This window comes from Coregonus lavaretus, assembly GCF_964263955.1.
Source record: "Coregonus lavaretus genome assembly, chromosome: 18".
Classification (NCBI taxonomy): Eukaryota; Metazoa; Chordata; class Actinopteri; order Salmoniformes; family Salmonidae; genus Coregonus; species Coregonus lavaretus.
Window position 1 is genome coordinate 8228342 of NC_140005.1, and position 21308 is coordinate 8249649.

The 21308-nt window shown below is 43.8% G+C and overlaps 1 protein-coding gene across 3 annotated transcripts in view; it reads right to left on the reverse strand.

Annotated features, from left to right (window-relative positions):
- Window positions 1–21308, reverse strand: part of LOC311145978 (connector enhancer of kinase suppressor of ras 1-like) — a 91427-nt gene that overhangs the window by 17907 nt on the left and 52212 nt on the right. For all 3 annotated transcript variants that reach the window (XM_084182391.1, XM_084182390.1, XM_084182392.1), the window contains 5 exons: window positions 11766–11807; window positions 9690–9809; window positions 3506–3574; window positions 2600–2728; window positions 208–305 (listed from right to left, as the gene is read on the reverse strand). In XM_084182391.1, coding sequence (XP_084038517.1) covers window positions 208–305; window positions 2600–2728; window positions 3506–3574; window positions 9690–9809; window positions 11766–11807 — 458 coding nt within the window. The remainder of the gene's footprint in view (window positions 1–207; window positions 306–2599; window positions 2729–3505; window positions 3575–9689; window positions 9810–11765; window positions 11808–21308) is intronic.

Consider the following 21308-nt stretch of genomic DNA (forward strand, 5'->3'; position numbering starts at 1 on the left):
CATTCCGCTCCAGCCATTATCAGGAGCACGTCCTCCCCAATTAAGGTACCACCAACCTCCTGTGATTTCAACCCTATCTGTACACACAGAAAGTACTAAAGTAGGAGTAATACGTGTGTGTGTGTGTGTCTGTGTCTGTGTCTGTGTGTGTCTGTGTGTGTGTGTGTGTGTGTGTGTGTGTGTGTGTGTGTGTGTGTGTACACTCACCTGAATGACAGGGACCTGACTGAGGCTGCTACTCTCTCCAATACAGAGAATCTCTGGTTTCCCTCCTCTTCCTCTTCCTCCTCCTCTTCCTCCTCCTCCTGAAAACCAGCCAGCAGAAAGTGTGTTAACCCTCCACCCACTCTGGTCACTTCAGATGAAGAGAGAAGGTGTGAAGTTGGAAACTGTGCATAGTTCCTTTTAATGCAGTGTGTGCGTGTGTTTGTGAGAGTGTGTGTGTGTGTTGTGTGTGTGTGTGTTCTGAGCCACAGCGCACCATGTGGATAGAGCCCTCAGGACAAAAAGCCAGCTTTTATGATCCACATGACATCCCCATCACCCGCGGCACACACACACACGCTCACACACCAGACATGGGGCCCGACACAAGCAAAGAAACAAAGAAACAAAGAAACAAGCAAACAAACAAACATAGAAACAAGCAAACAAACAAACATAGAAACAAGCAAACAAACAAACAAACAAAGAGATTCACGCTCCAACACAAACAACAAAACCAGTGAGCATCACAACACATTACTGATTCACATGGCCCTCTGTCTTCTGTCAGTGTGTGTGTGGGGTTTGCCACCAAGTACTAAGTAATGTTTTGCAGAGGGGTCAAATACTTATTTCCCTCATTAAAATGCAAATCAATTTATAAAATTTTTACATGCGTTTTTCTGGATTATTTTGTTGTTATTCTGTCTCTCACTGTTCAAATAAACCTACCATTAAAATTATAGACTGATCATTTCTTTGTCAGTGGGCAAACGTACAAAATCAGCAGGGGATCAAATACTTTTTTTCCCTCACTGTATAAATGAACTCAGAAGTAGAGCCTGTGTTTGTTTTGTTTTGTTTTTTTACTTTCCATATTATCTGACCAAGGAAAAACTCCTGGTCTGGACAAGGGGTCAGGAACTACTCCTGGTCTGGACGAGGGGTCAGGAAGAACTCCTGGTCTGGACGAGGGGTCAGGAAGAAGGTACTGTCCTCTCTCTGAATTGTGCTGAAGAAGCTTTGGAAGGATTTGAAATGTCTCTCTCTCTCTCCTCTTATCCTCATAGCCCTGTAATTTTAAACTGATTTTAAGGAGCTTTTATTCTACGTTTTACATTTTGAGTTATGTAGCAGACTCTCTTATCCAGAGCGACTTACAGTTAGTTTATTCATCTTAAGATAGCTAGGTGGGACAATTGCAGATCAGTCATAGTAAGTAAATTTTTCCTCAAAGCAGTCCGAGCTAGTAGGGGGCAGAGTGATGTGGGAATATTTAAGATACTCTTTTGAGGAGGTATGGTTTCAGATGTTTTTGGAAGATGGGCAGGGACTCTGCTGTCCTAGCTTCAGGGGGAAGCTGGTTCCACCATTGGGGTGCCTGGACAGAGATGAGCTTGGACTGGGCTGTGTGGAAGCTGCCCTCCCGTAGAGGTGGGAGGGCCAAGAGACTGGAGGTGGCAGTACGGAGTGCTCGGGTTGTGGTGTAGGGTTTGAGCATAGCCTGAAGGTAGGGAGGGGCAGTTCCTCTTGCTGCTCCATAGGTAAGTACCATGGTCTTGTAGTGGATGCGAGCTTTGACTGGAAGCCATTGAAGTGTGCAGAGGAGCGGGGTGGCATTGGAGAACTTGGGAAGGTTGAACACCAGGTGGGCTGCAGCATTCTGGATAAGTTGCAGGGGTTTGATGGCACAATTGGGGAACCCAGCCAACAGCGAATTGCAGTAGTCCAGACGGGAAATGACAAGTGCCTGGATTAGGACCTGCGCCGCTTCCTGTGTGAGGTAGGGTCGTACTCTACGGACGTTGTAGAGCATGAACCTGCAGGAGCGAGTCACTGCTTTGATGTTTGCAGAGAACGACAGGGAGTTGTCCAGAGTCACCATTCTATTCATTTCATTCCAGCCATTACAATGAGCACCTGTCCTCCTATAGCTCCTCCCGCCTGCCTCCTCTGATAGACACTACACACACACCCTCTTTTTCATACTCCTTCCAGAATCTATTACAGTATGTTATGTTAGTACCAGCGGTCAGGAAAAAGTCACTTATAATGAACTAGTGAGTATTTTTTTTTTTTTTTTTTTTTGTCATTTAGCAGACGCTCTTATCCAGAGCGACTTACATGAGCAATTAGGGTTAAGTGCCTTGCTCAAGGGCACATCGACAGATTTTTCACCTAGTCGGCTCGGGGATTAGAACCAGCGACCTTTCGGTTACTGGCACAATGCTCTTAACCACTAAGCTACCTGCCGCCCCGTATCCTGTGTCCAGTGTGTGTTGGTGTGGTGGAATGTTGAACGTAGATATTGGTGAATATGGGCCTGAAGGAAATAAGAATGTGGTGTATGTGTGTGTGTGTGTGTGTGTGTGTTTCACACTGTATCCTAACCAACCTGTGGGCAAGGGGGCTGTTGGTGTGTGTCTTTGAGTCTCAGGGACACAGGGATCTTCTTGAGGACCAGCGTCACCCCACCGGGGTTCTCCTGTAGTTTCTTCAACAGGTTATTCCTGCTCCAGCCAACCTGACAGAGCACAGCACCATGGGACTTGTAGACCCATATACTTGTTGTAGTCATAGTTGCAGCTCATATAGACCATATAGTTCATAATGACCTAGACCTGGGTTTGAATAGTATATGCTAGAGCCAGCCTGGAGTGCCAAATGGGTGAGCTTTGCACTTCTGGGACTTTCCCCATCAGTTATATTGCTCCAGGCAAGCTCCATCAAGCACAGTTAAAATACTATTTCAAAACAGGTCTGCTATGACCTACACTAATATGACAAAAAGAAAGTAACATATCATAACATACAGTGAAACCTATTCATTAAGCATAATGGAAATCCCAATGTTGTACAGTATTGATTTAGCCTGGTCTGAGATCTGTTCGTGCCATCTACTGTAGCCAACTCCTATGGTCATTGTATGGCAAGACAGCATAAACAGATCTGGGACCAGGCTAGTATTGATTCACTTTTTGCTTATGATACATTTTGCCAAGAAATCAAATACACGTTTGATTTAATGGAATATAATCAATGCTTACAGCGATATGTGAATTCTATTATCAGTTAACACCCATGGTCTTCGAGTCACACTAAGACCTTGATGGCTCACAACTCTCTCATTAGATCAGATTTTCTCTGATGACTATGATTATCAGATCAAATCTCCACTGTGGCAGATAATGTTATTACAGTCATAATCATGGTTATCATCATGCTTGGCTGGGCCAGACTCAGCCAGTGTGTGTGTGTGTGTGTGTGTGTGTGTGTGTGTGTGTGTGTACAATTTACTCACCACTATTTGGTCATTGACTTGGATCACCTCGTCCCCAGCTAATATCTTGTCACAGAACTCAGCGGGTGACTGCCAAAGATAAGCAGATGGATACACAACTATTGGAGACGGTATGACACTACAGTCTCATGATGGATGTGACATCCACTGGGTTTTGACCTTTGATCTTAACTGGTTCAATGCAAGGTGCGATTTCAAAATTGAGTAGTGCATCATCAGTTTTCCTCATTGTGTACCTTAGAGAGCTATTTATAAACTTGTCAGAAATGCCCAGATCAACTAGCCCATGTCAGCAGAAATTTTTTTAGCTAGGTTTTTTTAGCCCATAGATTTTGTAGAATTGTTCGAGTCACTCAAATATCACATGAATACATATTAAACATGACAAAAATGTGTAGAATTCCAGGAAATAAGCTTTAAAACTGCTACATTTTCTCGCCGCCAACAAGAGTGGTGTGAACAGTTTGTGTCATGAACAGTGCTTGTGCCCATAGAAATCGACGTGGCGCGCATGCACGCGCAAGGGGGCAGCATTGATGTTCCCCAATGCCGGAAGGGGGACCTGAGTGAAAAAGTTTGGGAACCCCTGTGATAGATGACTGGAATGTAATTAAAATGTTGAGCGGCTTCACTGCAGGTAGATTGTATGTAAATAAATAAATAATAATAACAATAATAACAAAATAATGGACGACCAGAGACCAGAGAGCTCCAAGACCTGAAGAACAGTTTGCAGTACTCCAAGGGTCAGATCGATGAGTTGAAACAGGAGAACAGCAAGATGACAGCAATCTGTAAGTCATTGAGAGAGGACATCAGTTCTGCATGTGAATCCATGATAACAATGACAGAGAAATCAGATTATCTAGAGGGACAATCAAGGAGGAACAACATTGCTGTGGACGGAATTGCAGAATCTCCACATGAGAGCTGGAATGAGTCTGAGGACAAAGTGAGGGAAATGATCTTGGAGAAACTGAAGATAGACCACAGGAAGATTGAGGTGGAGAGCGCCCACAGGACTGGAAAACCCACCACCGGCCCACGTGACAGACCCGATAGTGGTCAAGTTCCTGAGGTTCAAGGACAAGGTAGCGGAACGTACATCTTCCTCAACGAGGACTATCCTGATGCTGTGTACCAGAAGAGGAAAGAACTTATCCCAGCCATGAAACCTGCCAGAGCGCGTCTGGACATTGCTTACATCCGCTATGACAGGCTCATTGTCCATCCGCCCTCCCAGAAGCCTGGAAGGGATGAGAGAGCCAAGCCTAAGGGTTCATAGCTTTAACCCCACAGCACACACACACACACACACATTTACAACTGATTAATGGATGCTGAATGTTTGTCTTTTCTCTTGCTTTGTTTGCTCTTTTCCATACTATGTCAATCTCTAATAAGCTACCCAGGAAAGGGCTGAAAAAAGCCCATATTAATATATGTAGCCTTTTGAAATAAGGTTAATGAAATCAATAACTTGCTAACATCAGATAACATTCATATATTAGCCATTTCTGAGACTCACTTAGATAATTTATTTGATGATACAGCAGTAGCAATACAAGGATATGGGGGAGGTGTTGCTGGGTAGACAGCAACACCTCCCAACACCTCCCCCATAAGCATTCCTGTCTCTTCTATAGATGTTATATCCTTGTATTGCTACTGCTTTACAATAATATAAATTGACTGTTGATTAAGGCTATTGTTGATATAGGATTAATGGTATAACGGTTAATGATAACTACTGAGTTCATTTAAGGGTCTCTATAATCCAACCCTTAAATGGTGCCCCTCAGATTAATTTGGATAGGATAACTAAATTAATAAAATTAATCTGATCAATTAATTATTCCAGTAATTAAAATCAGTCAATTATCTTGAATATTAATTAGCCAAAAAATCACAACAGTATTGAACATCTCACACAGCATTCAAATCCCCAAACTTTCTCTCCAATCTCATTCTACTCTAGTTCTAAAAGTCATGTACACTGAGTACTATACACTGAGTACTATACACTGAGTACTATACACTGAGTGTGGAAAAACATTAAAAACACCTTCCTAATATTGAGTTGCGCCCCCTTTTGCCCTCAGAACATCCTCAATTCTTCGGGGCACGGACTCAACAAGGTGTCGAAAGCGTTCCACAGGGATGCTGGCCCATGTTGACTCTAATGCTTCCCACAGTTGTGTCAAGTTGGCTGGATTTCCTTTGGGTAGTGGACCATTCTTGATACACACGGGAAACTGTTGAGCGTTAAAAAAACAGCAGCGTTGCAGTTCTTGCCTCAAACTGGTGCGCCTGGCACCTACTACCATACCCCGTTCAAAAGGCACTTCAATATTTTGTCTTGCCCATTCACCCTCTGGAAGGCACACATACACAATCCATGTTTCAACTGTCTCAAGGCTTAAAAGTTATTATTTACCCTGTCTCCTCCCCTTCATCTACACTGTTTGAAGTGGATTTAACAAGTGACATCAATAAGGGATCATAGCTTTCAACTGGATTCACCTGGTCAGTCTATGTCATGGAAAGATACTGATTAATAGTGACCAACCTGTATGTCCATACTGATAACATTTACATTTGTCATTTTAGTCATATCGTAGATGCTCTTGTCCAGAGCAACTTACAGGAGCAATAAGGCTTAAATGCCTTGCAGTGGGTGCTCTGATCAGAGGGTGCAGGCCCACAGTGGGTGCTCTGATCAGAGGGTGCACGCCCACAGTGGGTGCTCCTCAACTGACTTGACTTAAACCCTTTGGCTCCTTGGGGAGTAGAGATGCACTATATATACACAAAAGTATGTGTACACCCCTTCAAATTAGTGGATTGGCTATTTCAGCCACGCCGTTGCTGACCGGTGTATAAAAATCGAGCACACCGCCATGCAATCTCCATAGACAAACATTGGCAGTAGAATGGCCTTTCTGAAGAGCTCAGTGACTTTCAACGTGGCACCATCATAGGATGCCACCTTTCCGACAAGTCAGTTCGGCAAATATCTGCCCTGCTAGAACTGCCCTGGTCAACTGTAAGTGATGTTATGGTGAAGTGGAAACGTCTAGGAGCACGAAATGGTAGGCCACACAAGCTCACAGAACGGGACCACTGAGTGCTGAAGCGCATAGCGCGTAAAAATCCTCGGTTGCAACACTCGCTACAGAGTTCCCAGCAAATGTTCCAACATCTAGAGGAAAGCCTTCCCAGAAGAGTGGAGGCTGTTATAGCAGCAAAGGGGGGACCAACTCCATATTAACGCCCATGATTTTGTAATGAGATGTTCGACGAGCAGGTGTCCACATACTTTTGGTCATGTAGTATAGGTCACCCATAATCTGAAGGGGAATTCATTGATTTCCACTGTTTCAGTTTCCTAGCCATTTGCATTTGCTCTTCTGAGGCCAATGGGTTGAAAATTCAGTGTGATTTAATTTGAAACTTTTCAACAATGTGTGTTATAAGGACCGGATTATTTAACTAGAGTTTAGTAAACTGAGAAAATACATGAATAGTTGTCTTTATGATGCACATTGTAGAAGAAACATTTTTTATTCAATTACGCTGGCAGATTGTAATTAAGTTTAATGAGGTTTACGGAAGTTTTGCACTTTGAACAATGCTTTTGCACTACTGAAACATGGCCCAGTCCCAGAGTATACCAGGGTATATTGTAACTCAGAGGAAGGAGGAGGAAAACTTGAACAGAAAAATAAAATAAAAATATAAAATAAATGAGTGGGATGGTGGCATGGGCGGTGCGTCCAAAAGCTTCCCCTAAAGTAAATAAACTAAAATTACATAATTACTCCTGTTTATACAAAAGTACATTAAATCCTTCAAAACGCTACACCAGAGAGCATGATCTGCCACAGAGGATCATTAGCTTATTTTAAAATAATTGCTGAGGATTGTTTTAAATCACATCACAAGTGCATACTGCCTGGAAATGCGCAATTTGGGAAGCCTGCAATTTGGGCAGCGCGTGTAGAAAATATCAGAGCTGACTGTTGATTTGCGGCTGTCAGTGAAAAGCATCTGTGATAGGCCTTAGCCTTAGGCCTTAGCCTATCACAATACAATATTTTAAAATATACATTGTGGAAAAAAAACAGAAGAGGAGACAAAAGGTGAGATTGCCTAACTAAAGACAATCAAAATTCGAATAACTCCCAATAGGCTATTGAGCCAACAATCTTATTGCCAGTGGTGTAAAGTACTTAAGTATAAATACTTTAAAGTACTACTTAAGTAGTTTTTTTAGTATCTGTACTTTACTTTACTATTTATATTTTTGACAACCCCCCCCCCCCCCCCAAAAAAAATAATGTACTTTTTACTCCATACATTTTCCCTGACACCCAAAAGTACTTCTTACATTTTGAATGCTTAGCAGGACAGAAAATGGTCCAATTCACACACTTATCAAGAGAACATCCCTGGTCATCCCTACTGCCTCTGATCTGGCGGACTCACTAAACACAAATGCTTTGTTTGTAAATTATTTCTGAGTGTTGGAGTGTGCCCCTGGCTATCCATAAATAAATAAAAAACAAGAAAATTGTGCCGTCTGGTTTGCTTAATATAAGGAATTTAAAAATTATTCATACTTTTACTTTTGATACTTAAGTATATTTAAAACCAAATACTTTTACTCAAGTATTATTCTACTGAGTGACTTTCACTTTTACTTGAGTCATTTTCTATTAAGGTATCTTTACTTTTACTCAAGTATGACAATTGGGTACTCTTTCTACCACTGCTTATTGTCACTATAGCGGAGAGCATCGGCCATATCCCCGGTGAGTGTGTGCCGCATATTCACCGTCTTTATCATTAGGTGAGTCCGTGGCAAGTTTCTTTTAGGACAATCATTTCCTCCTCCAGGCTAGATAGACATCATAGGCTACAATATGCATATCTCCCCTTTCATAGGCCTCGATTAGATGGTTGAATTCAAGACAAGGTATTTTTTATTGAGCTCAGTTTATCAGTGTCAGCTGATCAGCCTTACCCGGTCATTTTGTGGTATTAAAGATTACGCTAAATGTCTCCAGTCATGGAAAGTAAAGTGTTGTAGAATTGCATGAAATGTGTTTATAAAAGCATTTTTTTTAGGATCCTCCTAGGAGGTCTGAGCTGCGGATGTACAAAGAAAGCAGAAGGAAAGCAGAAAGGTCTTTTTTGCGAACAGTGAGTCCACTATATTATTAGCCTAACTTATGACTATCCAATCTACTCATCACGTTAGTAATAGTAGGCGATCTTGATGGATGTTAGACCCATGCAATGCTTTATCATAAAAGGTGATTTGTTTTTCATGACAAATATAGTGAAAATGGAAAACTAAGGAAGAACGAGAGAAAACGGAAGAGCGAGAGAAGGATAGCAAATGAGACACCTATAACAAAGAAGGAGGTCGATTGAGGACTGATTGGACAGAGAGAGCGAGAGAACAAGAGAGAGGCAGGAGGAGAAAGAGAAAGTAACAAGAAGTTTGAATAAAGGATATAAATAATAAATTGGTCATTTAGCAGACGCTCTTATCCAGAGCGACTTACAGGAGCAATTAGGGTTAAGTGCCTTGCTCAAGGGCACATCGACAGATTTTTCACCTAGTCGGCTCGGGGATTAGAACCAGCGACCTTTCGGTTACTGGCACAACGCTCTTAACCACTAAGCTACCTGCGGATGATGAAACAGAAGAGAATCAAGGAGGTCAGAGAGACGTAAAGAGAAGGAGTAACGTGAGTCATCCCTAAAGGACGATCAGGATGACCTAATGGAATTATGTCTGATTAGTTAGACAGAGAGGTAGAGACAGGAGGTAGACATGGAGGTAGAGGCAGGAGGTAGAGACTGGAGGTAGAGGCAGGAGGTAGAGGCAGAGACAGGAGGTAGAGGCAGGAGGTAGAGGCAGAGACAGGAGGTAGAGGTGGAGGTAGAGACTGGAGGTAGAGGCAGGAGGTAGAGGTGGAGGTAGAGGCAGGAGGTAGAGACTGGAGGTAGAGGCAGGAGGTAGAGGTGGAGGTAGAGGCAGGAGGTAGAGGTGGAGGTAGAGACAGGAGGTAGAGGCAGACAGGGCTCAATGACAGATGTTCTGATTGGTTAGCCAGAGCCAGTCGCAGATCTGATTGGTTCGTTAGAATGACACTGACAGTGAGCCACTTACCAGGTGGTCACCGGGGGAGACAGGCACCAGGTCAACCCTCTCCAGCAGGGCAGTGTGGGTAAGGAGCGCCTCTGGACTGCAGTTCAGGATCTCATCACACACAGCCACCAGCTGACGACACTGGCGGGACAGATGTTGTACATAAAAAATTGTTTCACTTATATTGTACATCTTATATGGGTCTACTTGTAAAGGGATGTGAATACATATGTAAATGAAATATTTCTGCATTTCATTTTCAATAAATTTGCAAACATGTCTAAACACATGTTTTCACTTTGTCATTATGGGGCATTGTGTGTAGATGGATGAGAGAGAAAATCTATTGAATCCATTTTGAATTCAGGCTGTAGTTCCTTATTGCAAACAGGATAACATGTTTTGGAATATTTATATTCTGTACAGGCTTCCTTCTTTTCACTCTGTCAATTAGGTTAGTATTGTGGAGTCACCATTGGCCTCTCCGGGAACTGAGTTAGGAAGGACTCCGTATCTTTGTAGTGACTGGGTGTATTGATACACCATCCAAAGTGTAAGTAATAACTTCACCAAAGGGATATTTAATGTCTGCTTTTTAAAAATGTATTTACTCATCTACCAATAGGTGCCCTTCTTTGCGAGGCATTGGAAAACCTCCCTGGTCTTTGTGGTTGAATCTGTGTTTGAAATTCACTGCTCGACTGAGGGACCTTACAGATAATTGTATATGTGGGGTACAGAGATGAGGTAGTCATTCAAAAATCATGTTAAACACTATTATTGCATTCAGAGTCCATGCAACCTATAATTGACTTCTTAAGCACATTTTTACTCCTGAACTTACTTAGGCTTGCCATAACAAAGGGGTTGAATACTTTTTGACTCAAGACATTTCAGCTTTTCATTTTTGATTAAATTGTAAAAATTTCTAAAAACATAATTCCACTTTGACATTATGGGGTAGTGTGTGTAGACCAGTGATTCATTTTAAATTCAGGCTATATATATATGTTTCCATACATGTTTCATGAGATGAAAAAAAATTCCACAAAATGCACAAATTTGTTTACATCCCTGTTAGTGAGCATTTCTCCTTTGCCAAGATAATCCATCCACCTGACAGGTGTGGCATATCATGAAGCTGATTAAACAGCATGATCATTACACAGGTGCACCTTGTGCTGGGGACAATAAAAGGCCACTTTAAAATGTGCAGTTTTGTCACACAACACAATGCCACAGATGTCTCAAGTTTTGAGGGAGCGTGCAATTTACATGCCGACTGCAGGAATGTCCACGAGCTGTTGCCAGAGAATTGAATGTTCATTTCTCTACCATAAACTGCCTCCAACGTCGTGTTAGAGAATTAGGCAGTACGTCCAACCAGCCTCACAACCGCAGACCACGTGTAACCACGCCAGCCCAGGACCTCCACATGCGGCTTCTTCATCTGCGGGATTGTCTGAGGAGGGGTGGGGTGGGGTTTGCTTAGGAGTATTTCTGTCTGTAATAAAGCCCTTTTGTGGGGGAAAAACACATTCTGATTGGTTGGGCCTGGCTCCCCAGTGGGTTAGCCTGGCTGCCAAGTGGGTGGGCCTATGCCCTCCTAGACCTACCCATGGCTGAGCCCCTGCCCAGTCATGTGAAATCCATAGATTAGAGCCTAATGAATTTCTTTCAGTTGACTGATTTCCTTTATGAACTGTAACTCAGTAGAATCGTTGAAATTGTTTCATTTATATTTATATTCTTGTTCAGTATATATTTTGATGTATAAAATCACATGCTTCTAATTAAGTTGTTGTTTGCATTAGAACTGGAAAAAAATTAAAAATAAAAATATATTCTGGGGGAAATGGTTGCACTAGTCTAGTAGACGTTTGAGTAGGGACAGATATAATTAAACATTAAGTTATTGAATAAACAACAGGTCCATTGCACCACCACACTTCAGCTTGTGATAATGATCACTGTTTGTCCCTTAATGATTAAAATCATTATACGGAAATTAATATTTCAATTAACTAATAATTAGGAACAGTATTTAGAAAAGACAGTAGCTGAGGAAAATAAAGCTGTCGATATGAGTGTACTTACGATGGAGATGATGTCCTTCTCTTTCTCGTAAACAGCGGAATCCTGTCAAAAGAGCAGAATGAAAACAGGATCAGGGACGTGTGAATAATACACGAGACCCCACAGAGACTGAAAACAGTACTGATATCTGACAGTGGGACATTCTGATGGTTTGATGTCCTACTTTCTATGATAAAAAGGCCTGAGGCATTCCAAAACACCAGGAAGTGGACCATCCAAGAGTACTATAAGCACTAGAATGTCCTCTCTGTTAACACAAACTTTGACACATGCCATCCAGGCCGCTCATTGCCAAGGCAGCAGCTACTCTTCCTGGGGTCCAGCAAAATTAAGGCAGTAAATACAATTTAAAAAAAAAACTTTACAATACATTCCCAGATTTCACAACACTGTGCCCCCAGGCCTCTACTCCACCACATCCACAGTACAAAATCCATGTGTACGTGTGTGTGTATGTTATCGGGTGTGTGTATGCATGTGTCTGTGCCTATGTTTGTGTTGCTTCCCAGTCCCCGCTGCTCCATAAGGTGTATTTTTATCTGTTTTTTTTTTTAAATCTAATTTTACTGCTTGCATCTGTTACTTGATGTGGAATAGAGTTCTGTGTAGTCATGGCTCTATGTAGTACTGTGCACCTCCCGTAGTTTGTTCTGGACTTGGGGACTGTGAAGACACCTGTGTTGAGTCATCCGCATACATAGACACACACTGGCTTTACTCAAAGCCAGTGGCATGTCGTTAGTAAAGATTGAAAAAAGTAAAGGGCCTAGACAGCTGCCCTGGGGAATTCCTGATTCTACCTGGATTATGTTGGACACAGCAACACCTCCACCATTGGCATTTCGGTATTTTCTGTAAATTGTATAACCTTGTATTGCTACCACTCTATCATCAAAGGTATTATCTAAGAGAGTTTCAGCGGATATGAATGTCATCTGTTACTAGAAAATTATCCATTTCATATTTACCTCACTCGTCACTTCATTGACAAACACACCTTTTTAGAGGGGCAGACCAATTGTATTCAAAGTCACTGTTATGAAATAGTGATAAAACGTTATGTCAACATAGCAGAGCGAGTGGGAGGTTATTTTCGTCCCTGGGACAGTGTGTGTGTGTACGTGTGTGTGACTGTGTGTGTTTACCTGGGTTGCCCTGTTGGGTGGAGGGTAAATCCTGTGAACTCCTGTAAGCAATGAGCGCTTGGATTACAGTTAGCCAATTAAAGCTTGTGTGACGTGAGAGGGAGAGCAAGAGGGCTAGAGAGGGGGGAAGAAAGAGAGAGAGCAAGAGAGAGAGAATGAGAGAGAGAGAGAGAGAGAGAGAGCGAGACGCTTGAGCTGGATCTACAGTGGGGAAAAAAAGTATTTAGTCAGCCACCAATTGTGCAAGTTCTCCCACTTAAAAAGATGAGAGAGGCCTGTAATTTTCATCATAGGTACACGTCAACTATGACAGACAAATTGAGAAAAAGAAATCCAGAAAATCACATTGTAGGATTTTTTATGAATTTATTTGCAAATTATGGTGGAAAATAAGTATTTGGTCACCTACAAACAAGCAAGATTTCTGGCTCTCACAGACCTGTAACTTCTTCTTTAAGAGGCTCCTCTGTCCTCCACTCGTTACCTGTATTAATGGCACCTGTTTGAACTTGTTATCAGTAGAAAAGACACCTGTCCACAACCTCAAACAGTCACACTCCAAACTCCACTATGGCCAAGACCAAAGAGCTGTCAAAGGACACCAGAAACAAAATTGTAGACCTGCACCAGGCTGGGAAGACTGAATCTGCAATAGGTAAGCAGCTTGGTTTGAAGAAATCAACTGTGGGAGCAATTATTAGGAAATGGAAGACATACAAGACCACTGATAATCTCCCTCGATCTGGGGCTCCACGCAAGATCTCACCCCGTGGGGTCAAAATGATCACAAGAACGGTGAGCAAAAATCCCAGAACCACACGGGGGGACCTAGAGAATGACCTGCAGAGAGCAGGGACCAAAGTAACAAAGCCTACCATCAGTAACACACTACGCCGCCAGGGACTCAAATCCTGCAGTGCCAGATGTGTCCCCCTGCTTAAGCCAGTACATGTCCAGGCCCGTCTGAAGTTTGCTAGAGTGCATTTGGATGATCCAGAAGAGGATTGGGAGAATGTCATATGGTCAGATGAAACCAAAATAGAACTTTTTGGTAAAAACTCAACTCGTCGTGTTTGGAGGACAAAGAATGCTGAGTTGCATCCAAAGAACACCATACCTACTGTGAAGCATGGGGGTGGAAACATCATGCTTTGGGGCTGTTTTTCTGCAAAGGGACCAGGACGACTGATCCGTGTAAAGGAAAGAATGAATGGGGCCATGTATCGTGAGATTTTGAGTGAAAACCTCCTTCCATCAGCAAGGGCATTGAAGATGAAACGTGGCTGGGTCTTTCAGCATGACAATGATCCCAAACACACCGCCCGGGCAACGAAGGAGTGGCTTCGTAAGACGCATTTCAAGGTCCTGGAGTGGCCTAGCCAGTCTCCAGATCTCAACCCCATAGAAAATCTTTGGAGGGAGTTGAAAGTCCGTGTTGCCGAGCGACAGCCCCAAAACATCACTGCTCTAGAGGAGATCTGCATGGAGGAATTGGCCAAAATACCAGCAACAGTGTGTGAAAACCTTGTGAAGACTTACAGAAAACGTTTGACCTGTGTCATTGCCAACAAAGGGTATATAACAAAGTATTGAGAAACTTTTGTTATTGACCAAATACTTATTTTCCACCATAATTTGCAAATAAATTCATAAAAAATCCTACAATGTGATTTTCTGGATTTTCTTTTCTCATTTTGTCTGTCATAGTTGACGTGGACCTATGATGAAAATTACAGGCCTCTCTCATCTTTTTAAGTGGGAGAACTTGCACAATTGGTGGCTGACTAAATACTTTTTCCCCCCACTGTATTTACATTAGGGCACCACACCACGCCACAGGCCTTCTTACGTAAACGTCTAAAGACATCCAACCACTCTGATCCCCAGCTCAATAGTTAAAGGGGCAGTACACTCCAAAATCAAAGTTAGTACAATGTCCACAGACCTCAAAGGTGAGTGACATCCTAACGTTACAGATTCTCTATGACAGGTGCCATCTATTTAAATTATTCAAATTCCCCCATATGCTGCTATTACCATAAAAGCATGCTTCCTCCATCCTCCTGGGATACATTCTTCTTCTTCTTTGTGAACCCACAGAACAGGATATCTGGGTCTGTGTCCCAAGTGGCTCCCTATGCCCTGGTGGGCCCTGGTCAAAAGTAGTGCACTACATAGGAAATAGGGTGCCAGGAAATAGGGTGCCATTTGGGAAACAGCCTCAGTGATGACAGGACAGGTGCACTTCAGCCCTGAAACTGTTCTTTCTGTAGATCAGGTGGGTGTGCTGAGGGAAAGCACAGCCATGGAACTCTACACACGCTTCTTTATGGTACTTCCTCTATGAGGTGAGAGAGCAGGCTCACCTACACACACACACACACACACACACACACACACACACACACACACACACACACACACACACACACACACACACACACACACACACACACACACACACACACACACACACACACACACACACACACACACACACACACACGTACTGTATGGACTCATGCACACACACACACACACACACACACACACACACACACTTCAAATGAATATTTGATGACTTCACAGTGGCTTACATACGTCACACCAACATCATCAGACTGTAGTGCTGAGCGATTAGTGGTTTTTGAGGTCGGTTCGGCTTCGGTTAGATTATTAAAAAGTAATAACTTTTTTTTCTTTCTTTTTTTTACATTAAATGCTGTATGCAAGTTCAATGCTGTAACAACACAGAATAAAACAATCAATAAAAAATATAATGATGGTAGTAACTGCCCATTTATACTCACTTATTAACCATCATTTATTCACATTACTTTACTTTAATAAAATATTTCAGTTGTGTATATTACATTTGTTTTTTGTTGACTTATTATTTCATTCCAAGTCATCATCTCATCTCTATAGAGCTGCTGCCTATGCTGTCTGACTAAATCACTATTTTAGTAGTTCTTCAAAGTAAATAACGCAGACCTTTATGACTGCTGAATACCAACTATCAATCACTTAGATCATGTTTTTTCAGGTAGAGATACCTCTCAAAGCAACTGTTTTTTACTCCTCTCCCGTGTTCTCTCTTCTCTCCGTGTCTGCCCGACACTAATCTAACATAGCATGAGTAAAAGAAACATACCGACGCACAATGGATTATGGCCATTGTAGTTAATTACAACATGTTCTGCACTAAACTATTCAGAACTTTGTCCTGTTGGAAACTACAACTCCCTACTACATCGCACAGTTTGGGCTTGATCGGATTTATCTCTAGAGACACTATGCAATGTGCGCATTGAGCTCACAGGAAAAAAATGAAGGAGATGGAATTAAAATAATTGAACTGATGTCGGTCAATTAGTTGTTTAAAAAACAAAAAATAACTGACATTTCAGTTAATCGCTCAGCACTATCAGACGGCAGGCTGCCTCCCCACCAACATGTGATCCCCATCTGACATCACAGAGAGAGGACCACATCTACTGGTACCATTATCCAGGGAGAGGACCACATCTACTGGTACCATTATCCAGGGAGAGGACCACATCTACTGGTAGCATTATCCAGGGAGAGGACCACATCTACTGGTTACATTATCCAGAGAGAGGACCACATCTACTGGTACCATTATCCAGGGAGAGGACCACATCTACTGGTACCATTATCCAGGGAGAGGACCACATCTACTGGTAGCATTATCCAGGGAGAGGACCACATCTACTGGTAGCATTATCCAGGGAGAGGACCACATCTACTGGTAGCATTATCCAGGGAGAGGACCACATCTACTGGTTCCATTATCCAGGGAGAGGACCACATCTACTGGTAGCATTATCCAGGGAGAGGACCACATCTACTGGTAGCATTGTCCAGGGAGAGGACCACATCTACTGGTAGCATTGTCCAGGGAGAGGACCACATCTACTGGTAGCATTGTCCAGGGAGAGGACCCCCACTGCCACAAAAGCCCCCCACAGCCCCACCCACCATTGCCACCCAGTTCTGTTCCAAACAGCCCCCATCACTACCCAGTTCTGTTCACAACAGCCCCCATCACTACCCAGTTCTGTTCCAAACAGCCCCCATCACTACCCAGTTCTGTTCCAAACAGCCCCCATCACTACCCAGCTCTGTTCCAAACAGCCCCCATCACTACCCAGCTCTGTTCCAAACAGCCCCCATCACTACCCAGTTCTGTTCCAAACAGCCCCCATCACTACCCAGTTCTGTTCCAAACAGCCCCCATCACTACCCAGTTCTGTTCCAAACAGCCCCCATCACTACCCAGTTCTGTTCCAAACAGCCCCCATCACTACCCAGTTCTGTTCCAAACAGCCCCCATCACTACCCAGTTCTGTTCCAAACAGCCCCCATCACTACCCAGTTCTGTTCCAAACAGCCCCCATCACTACCCAGTTCTCTTCCAAACAGCCCCCATCACTACCCAGTTCTGTTCCAAACAGCCCCCATCACTACCCAGTTCTCTTCCAAACAGCCCCCATCACTACCCAGTTCTGTTCCAAACAGCCCCCATCACTACCCAGTTCTGTTCCAAACAGCCCCCATCACTACCCAGTTCTGTTCCAAACAGCCCCCATCACTACCCAGTTCTGTTCCAAACAGCCCCCATCACTACCCAGCTCTGTTCCAAACAGCCCCCATCACTACCCAGCTCTGTTCCAAACAGCCCCCATCCCTACCCAGTTCTGTTCCAAACAGCCCCCATCACTACCCAGCTCTGTTCACAACAGCCCCCGGCACTTCAATGTTCCATTTTTCCTCAATATGACTTCCTCACAGACTGTGGTTGCTGCTTTGCAGAAGAGTGAATATGAAAGCCTCCATTACTTCTATAATAAATAAAGTCTTTATAAAAATTGACCTTCTGCTTTGTGCCTTCTCACACTGCCAGAGGTGTACAGTTATTCAACACTGTCTGTTGTGCGTTATTGCTTATGTAATATGCCTTTATTCCAGTTAATTAACGATGGCCCGTAAAAGTGAGACTGAGGGTATAGCCATTCACTTGAAATAATATATAATGAATTGTAAATTACTGTTGTTAGTCTAATTTATACAGGAAATGACACACTCAGAAAGTAGCGTTCAACTTGGATTGGATTCATATACCGTGGGAGCAAGGCACAGCTACTCAAACATAAGGTTCACTTCTCCCATACAGTTAGGTCAAGTGATGCACTTCAACTACATGCCTGGTGTCTATGTGGTGTGCTTTGCAGTTGTCTAGGAAACAGATGTGGATTGTTCTGGGTGGAAGAACATACTGCACTCTAATCTCATGATGCATTCACACACATGTATGCATACACACACCACACAAACGTTAATAATCATTGTGACAAAAAGCCCTTGAGTAGTTTAAAAGGCCCAGTGCAGTCCACATTCCCCCCCCCCTGTGTTTTATATATATTTCCACACTATGAGGTTGGAATAATACTGTGAAATAGTGAAAATGATGATAATGCTCTTTTAGTGTACGAGCTGTTAGAAAATACCACCTGGAATGGAGTTTTGGCCTGTCTGGTGACATCATTATTTCTTCATACATTTTTATCCAGAACCTCTGGCTGAAACTAGCCAGCTAGCCAGCTAACTAGCTACTTGCTATTAGCCACCGTTAGCGGTCTTCACCATTGTCCGTGGCCGTGGCCTGCACTACCTACCAGCCAGCTCTAGCCTGGACAATTATCGGCCAGTCTGCACAGTCTGCACATCGCGCTATCGAGCCAGAGCATATCGGATTTTCTGCCAGAATCACTGAATCACTGGACCTTAACACCGGATCATCGCAACTAGCTAGCTGCAACCGAATGGCTGTTGTCGTTGTTGGCTAATCACCACTGTCCTGAAGCTAACCCCAGTTAGCCTTGAGCTAGCCTCGAGCCAGGCCCATCTCCCGGCTATCTACCTCTCTGTCAACCGGACAGGACCTCCTAGTGTTGACACGGAGTCCCGCCGATCCATCACGACTGGTCTGCCGACGTAATCGTCTGATGTGGTTTCAACAGGCTTCCCGTTGCGACAACCACGAAGATCCATCTGCTAGCCCCGGCCCCCTAGCACACGCAAATCAACAGCCGTGCCTCCAGCTCGCCTGTAGCGTAGCAGCCACTGGACTGCTCCCGGACTTACTTATTGCTGTTCACTGGACCTTATGCTCACTCAGCTACACAGCTGATGCCTGCTGGACTGTTCCTTTATACGTTACCCCATCCTGTTGATCTGTTTAGCCTCAGCTCAAACTTTCATTGCCATTACCAGCTGTTGTCTTAGCTCTCTTGAATAACACCTGTGACTGCTTTATGCCCATCTCCCATGTCAATAAGCCTTGCCTATTGCTGTTTCGGTTAGTTCTAACTGTACTTTTTCAATGTAGAGCCCCCAGTCCTGCTCAACCTGTCTCAGATAGATCCTTTGTCCCACCCCCCACACACGCAGAGACCAGCTCAATCGGTGCCTCCAGTGATGCTCTCTTTCATCTTTACCCAACGTTTAGGTTTACCTCCACTGTACTCATATCCTTCCATATCCTTGTCTGTACATAGTGCCCTGAATCTATTCTACAACGCCCGGAAATCGGCCACTTTCTTTCTCTGTACCCAACGCACTAGAAGACCAGTTCTTAAAGCCTTTAGCCGTATCCTTATTATATTCCTCCTCTGTTCCTCTGGTGATGTAGAGGTTAACCCAGGCCCTGTAGCCTCCAGTATCACACCTGCTCCCCAGGCGCTATCATTTGTTGACTTCTGTAATCGCAAAAGCCTTGGTTTCTTGCATGTTAACATCAGAAGCCTCCTCCCTAAATTTGAGTTATTCACTGCGTTAGCACACTCAGCCAACCCTGATGTTCTAGCAGTGTCTGAATCTTGGCTTAGGAAGGCCACCAAAGATTCTGAAATGTCCATTCCCAACTACAACATTTTCCGTCTAGATAGAACTGCCAAAGGGGGCGGATTTGCAATCTACTGTAGAGACAGCCTGCAGAGCTCTATCATACTATCCAGGTCTGTGCCCAAACAGTTTGAGCTTCTACTTCAAAAAATCTGCCTTTCCAGAAATAAGTCTCTCACTGTTGCCGCTTGCTACAGACCCCCCTCAGCCCCCAGTTGTGCCCTGGACACCATATGTGAATTGATTGCCTCCCATCTATCCTCAGAGTTCGTATTACTTGGTGACCTAAACTGGGATACGCTACCTAAAACACTTCAGCGAGCAGGCCTTTCTAATTGACCTGGCCCGGGTATCCTGGATGGATATTGACCTCATTCCGTCAGTAGAGGATGCCAGGTTGTTCTTTAAAAGTGCTTTCCTCTCCATCTTAAATAAGCATGCCCCATTTTAAAAAAATCAGAACTAAGAACAGATATAGCCCCTGGTTCACCCCAGACTTGACTGCCCTTGACCAGCACAAAAACATCCTGTGGTGTACGGCATTAGCATCGAACAGCCCCCGCGATATGCAACTTTTCAGGGAAGTCAGAACCCAATATACACAATCAGTTAGGAAAGCAAAGGCTACATTTTTCAAACAGAAATTTGCATCCTGTAGCACTAACTCCAAAAACTTTTGGGACACTAAAGTCCATGGAGAATAAGAGCACCTCCTCCCAGCTGCCCACTGCACTGAGGCTAGGAAACACTGTCAGTACCGATAAATGTACGATAATCGAAAATTTCAACAAGCATTTTGCTACGGCTGGCCATGCTTTCCACCTGGCTACCCCTACCCCTGCCACCAACTCTGCACCCTCCGCTGCAACTTGCCCATGCCCCCCCCCCCCCCCCCCCCCCCCCCCCCCCCCCCCCCCCCGCTTCTCCTTCCCCCAAATTCAGATAGCTGATGTTCTGAAAGAGCTGCAAAATCTGGACCCCTACAAAATCAGCTGGGCTACAGAATCTGGACCCTTTCTTTCTAAAATTAGCCGCCGAAATTGTCGCAACCCCTATCACCAGCCTGTTCAACCTCTCTTTCGTATCGTCTGAGATCCCCAGAGATTGGAAAGCTGCCGCGGTCATCCCCCTCTTCAAAGGGGGTGACACTCTAGATCCAAACTGTTACAGACCTATATCCATCCTGTCCTGCCTTTTGAAAGTTTTTGAAAGCCAAGTTAACAAACAGATCACTGACCATTTAGAATCCCACTGTACCTTCTCCGCTATGCAATCTGGTTTCCGAGCTGGTCATGGGTATACTTCAGCCACGCTCAAGGTCCTAAACGATATAATAACCGCTATCGATAATAGACAGTACTGTGCAGCCGTCTTCATCGACCTGGCCAAGGCTTTCGACTCTGTCAACCACCGCATTCTTATTGGCAGACTAAATAGCCTTGGTTTCTCAAATGACTGCCTCGCCTGGTTC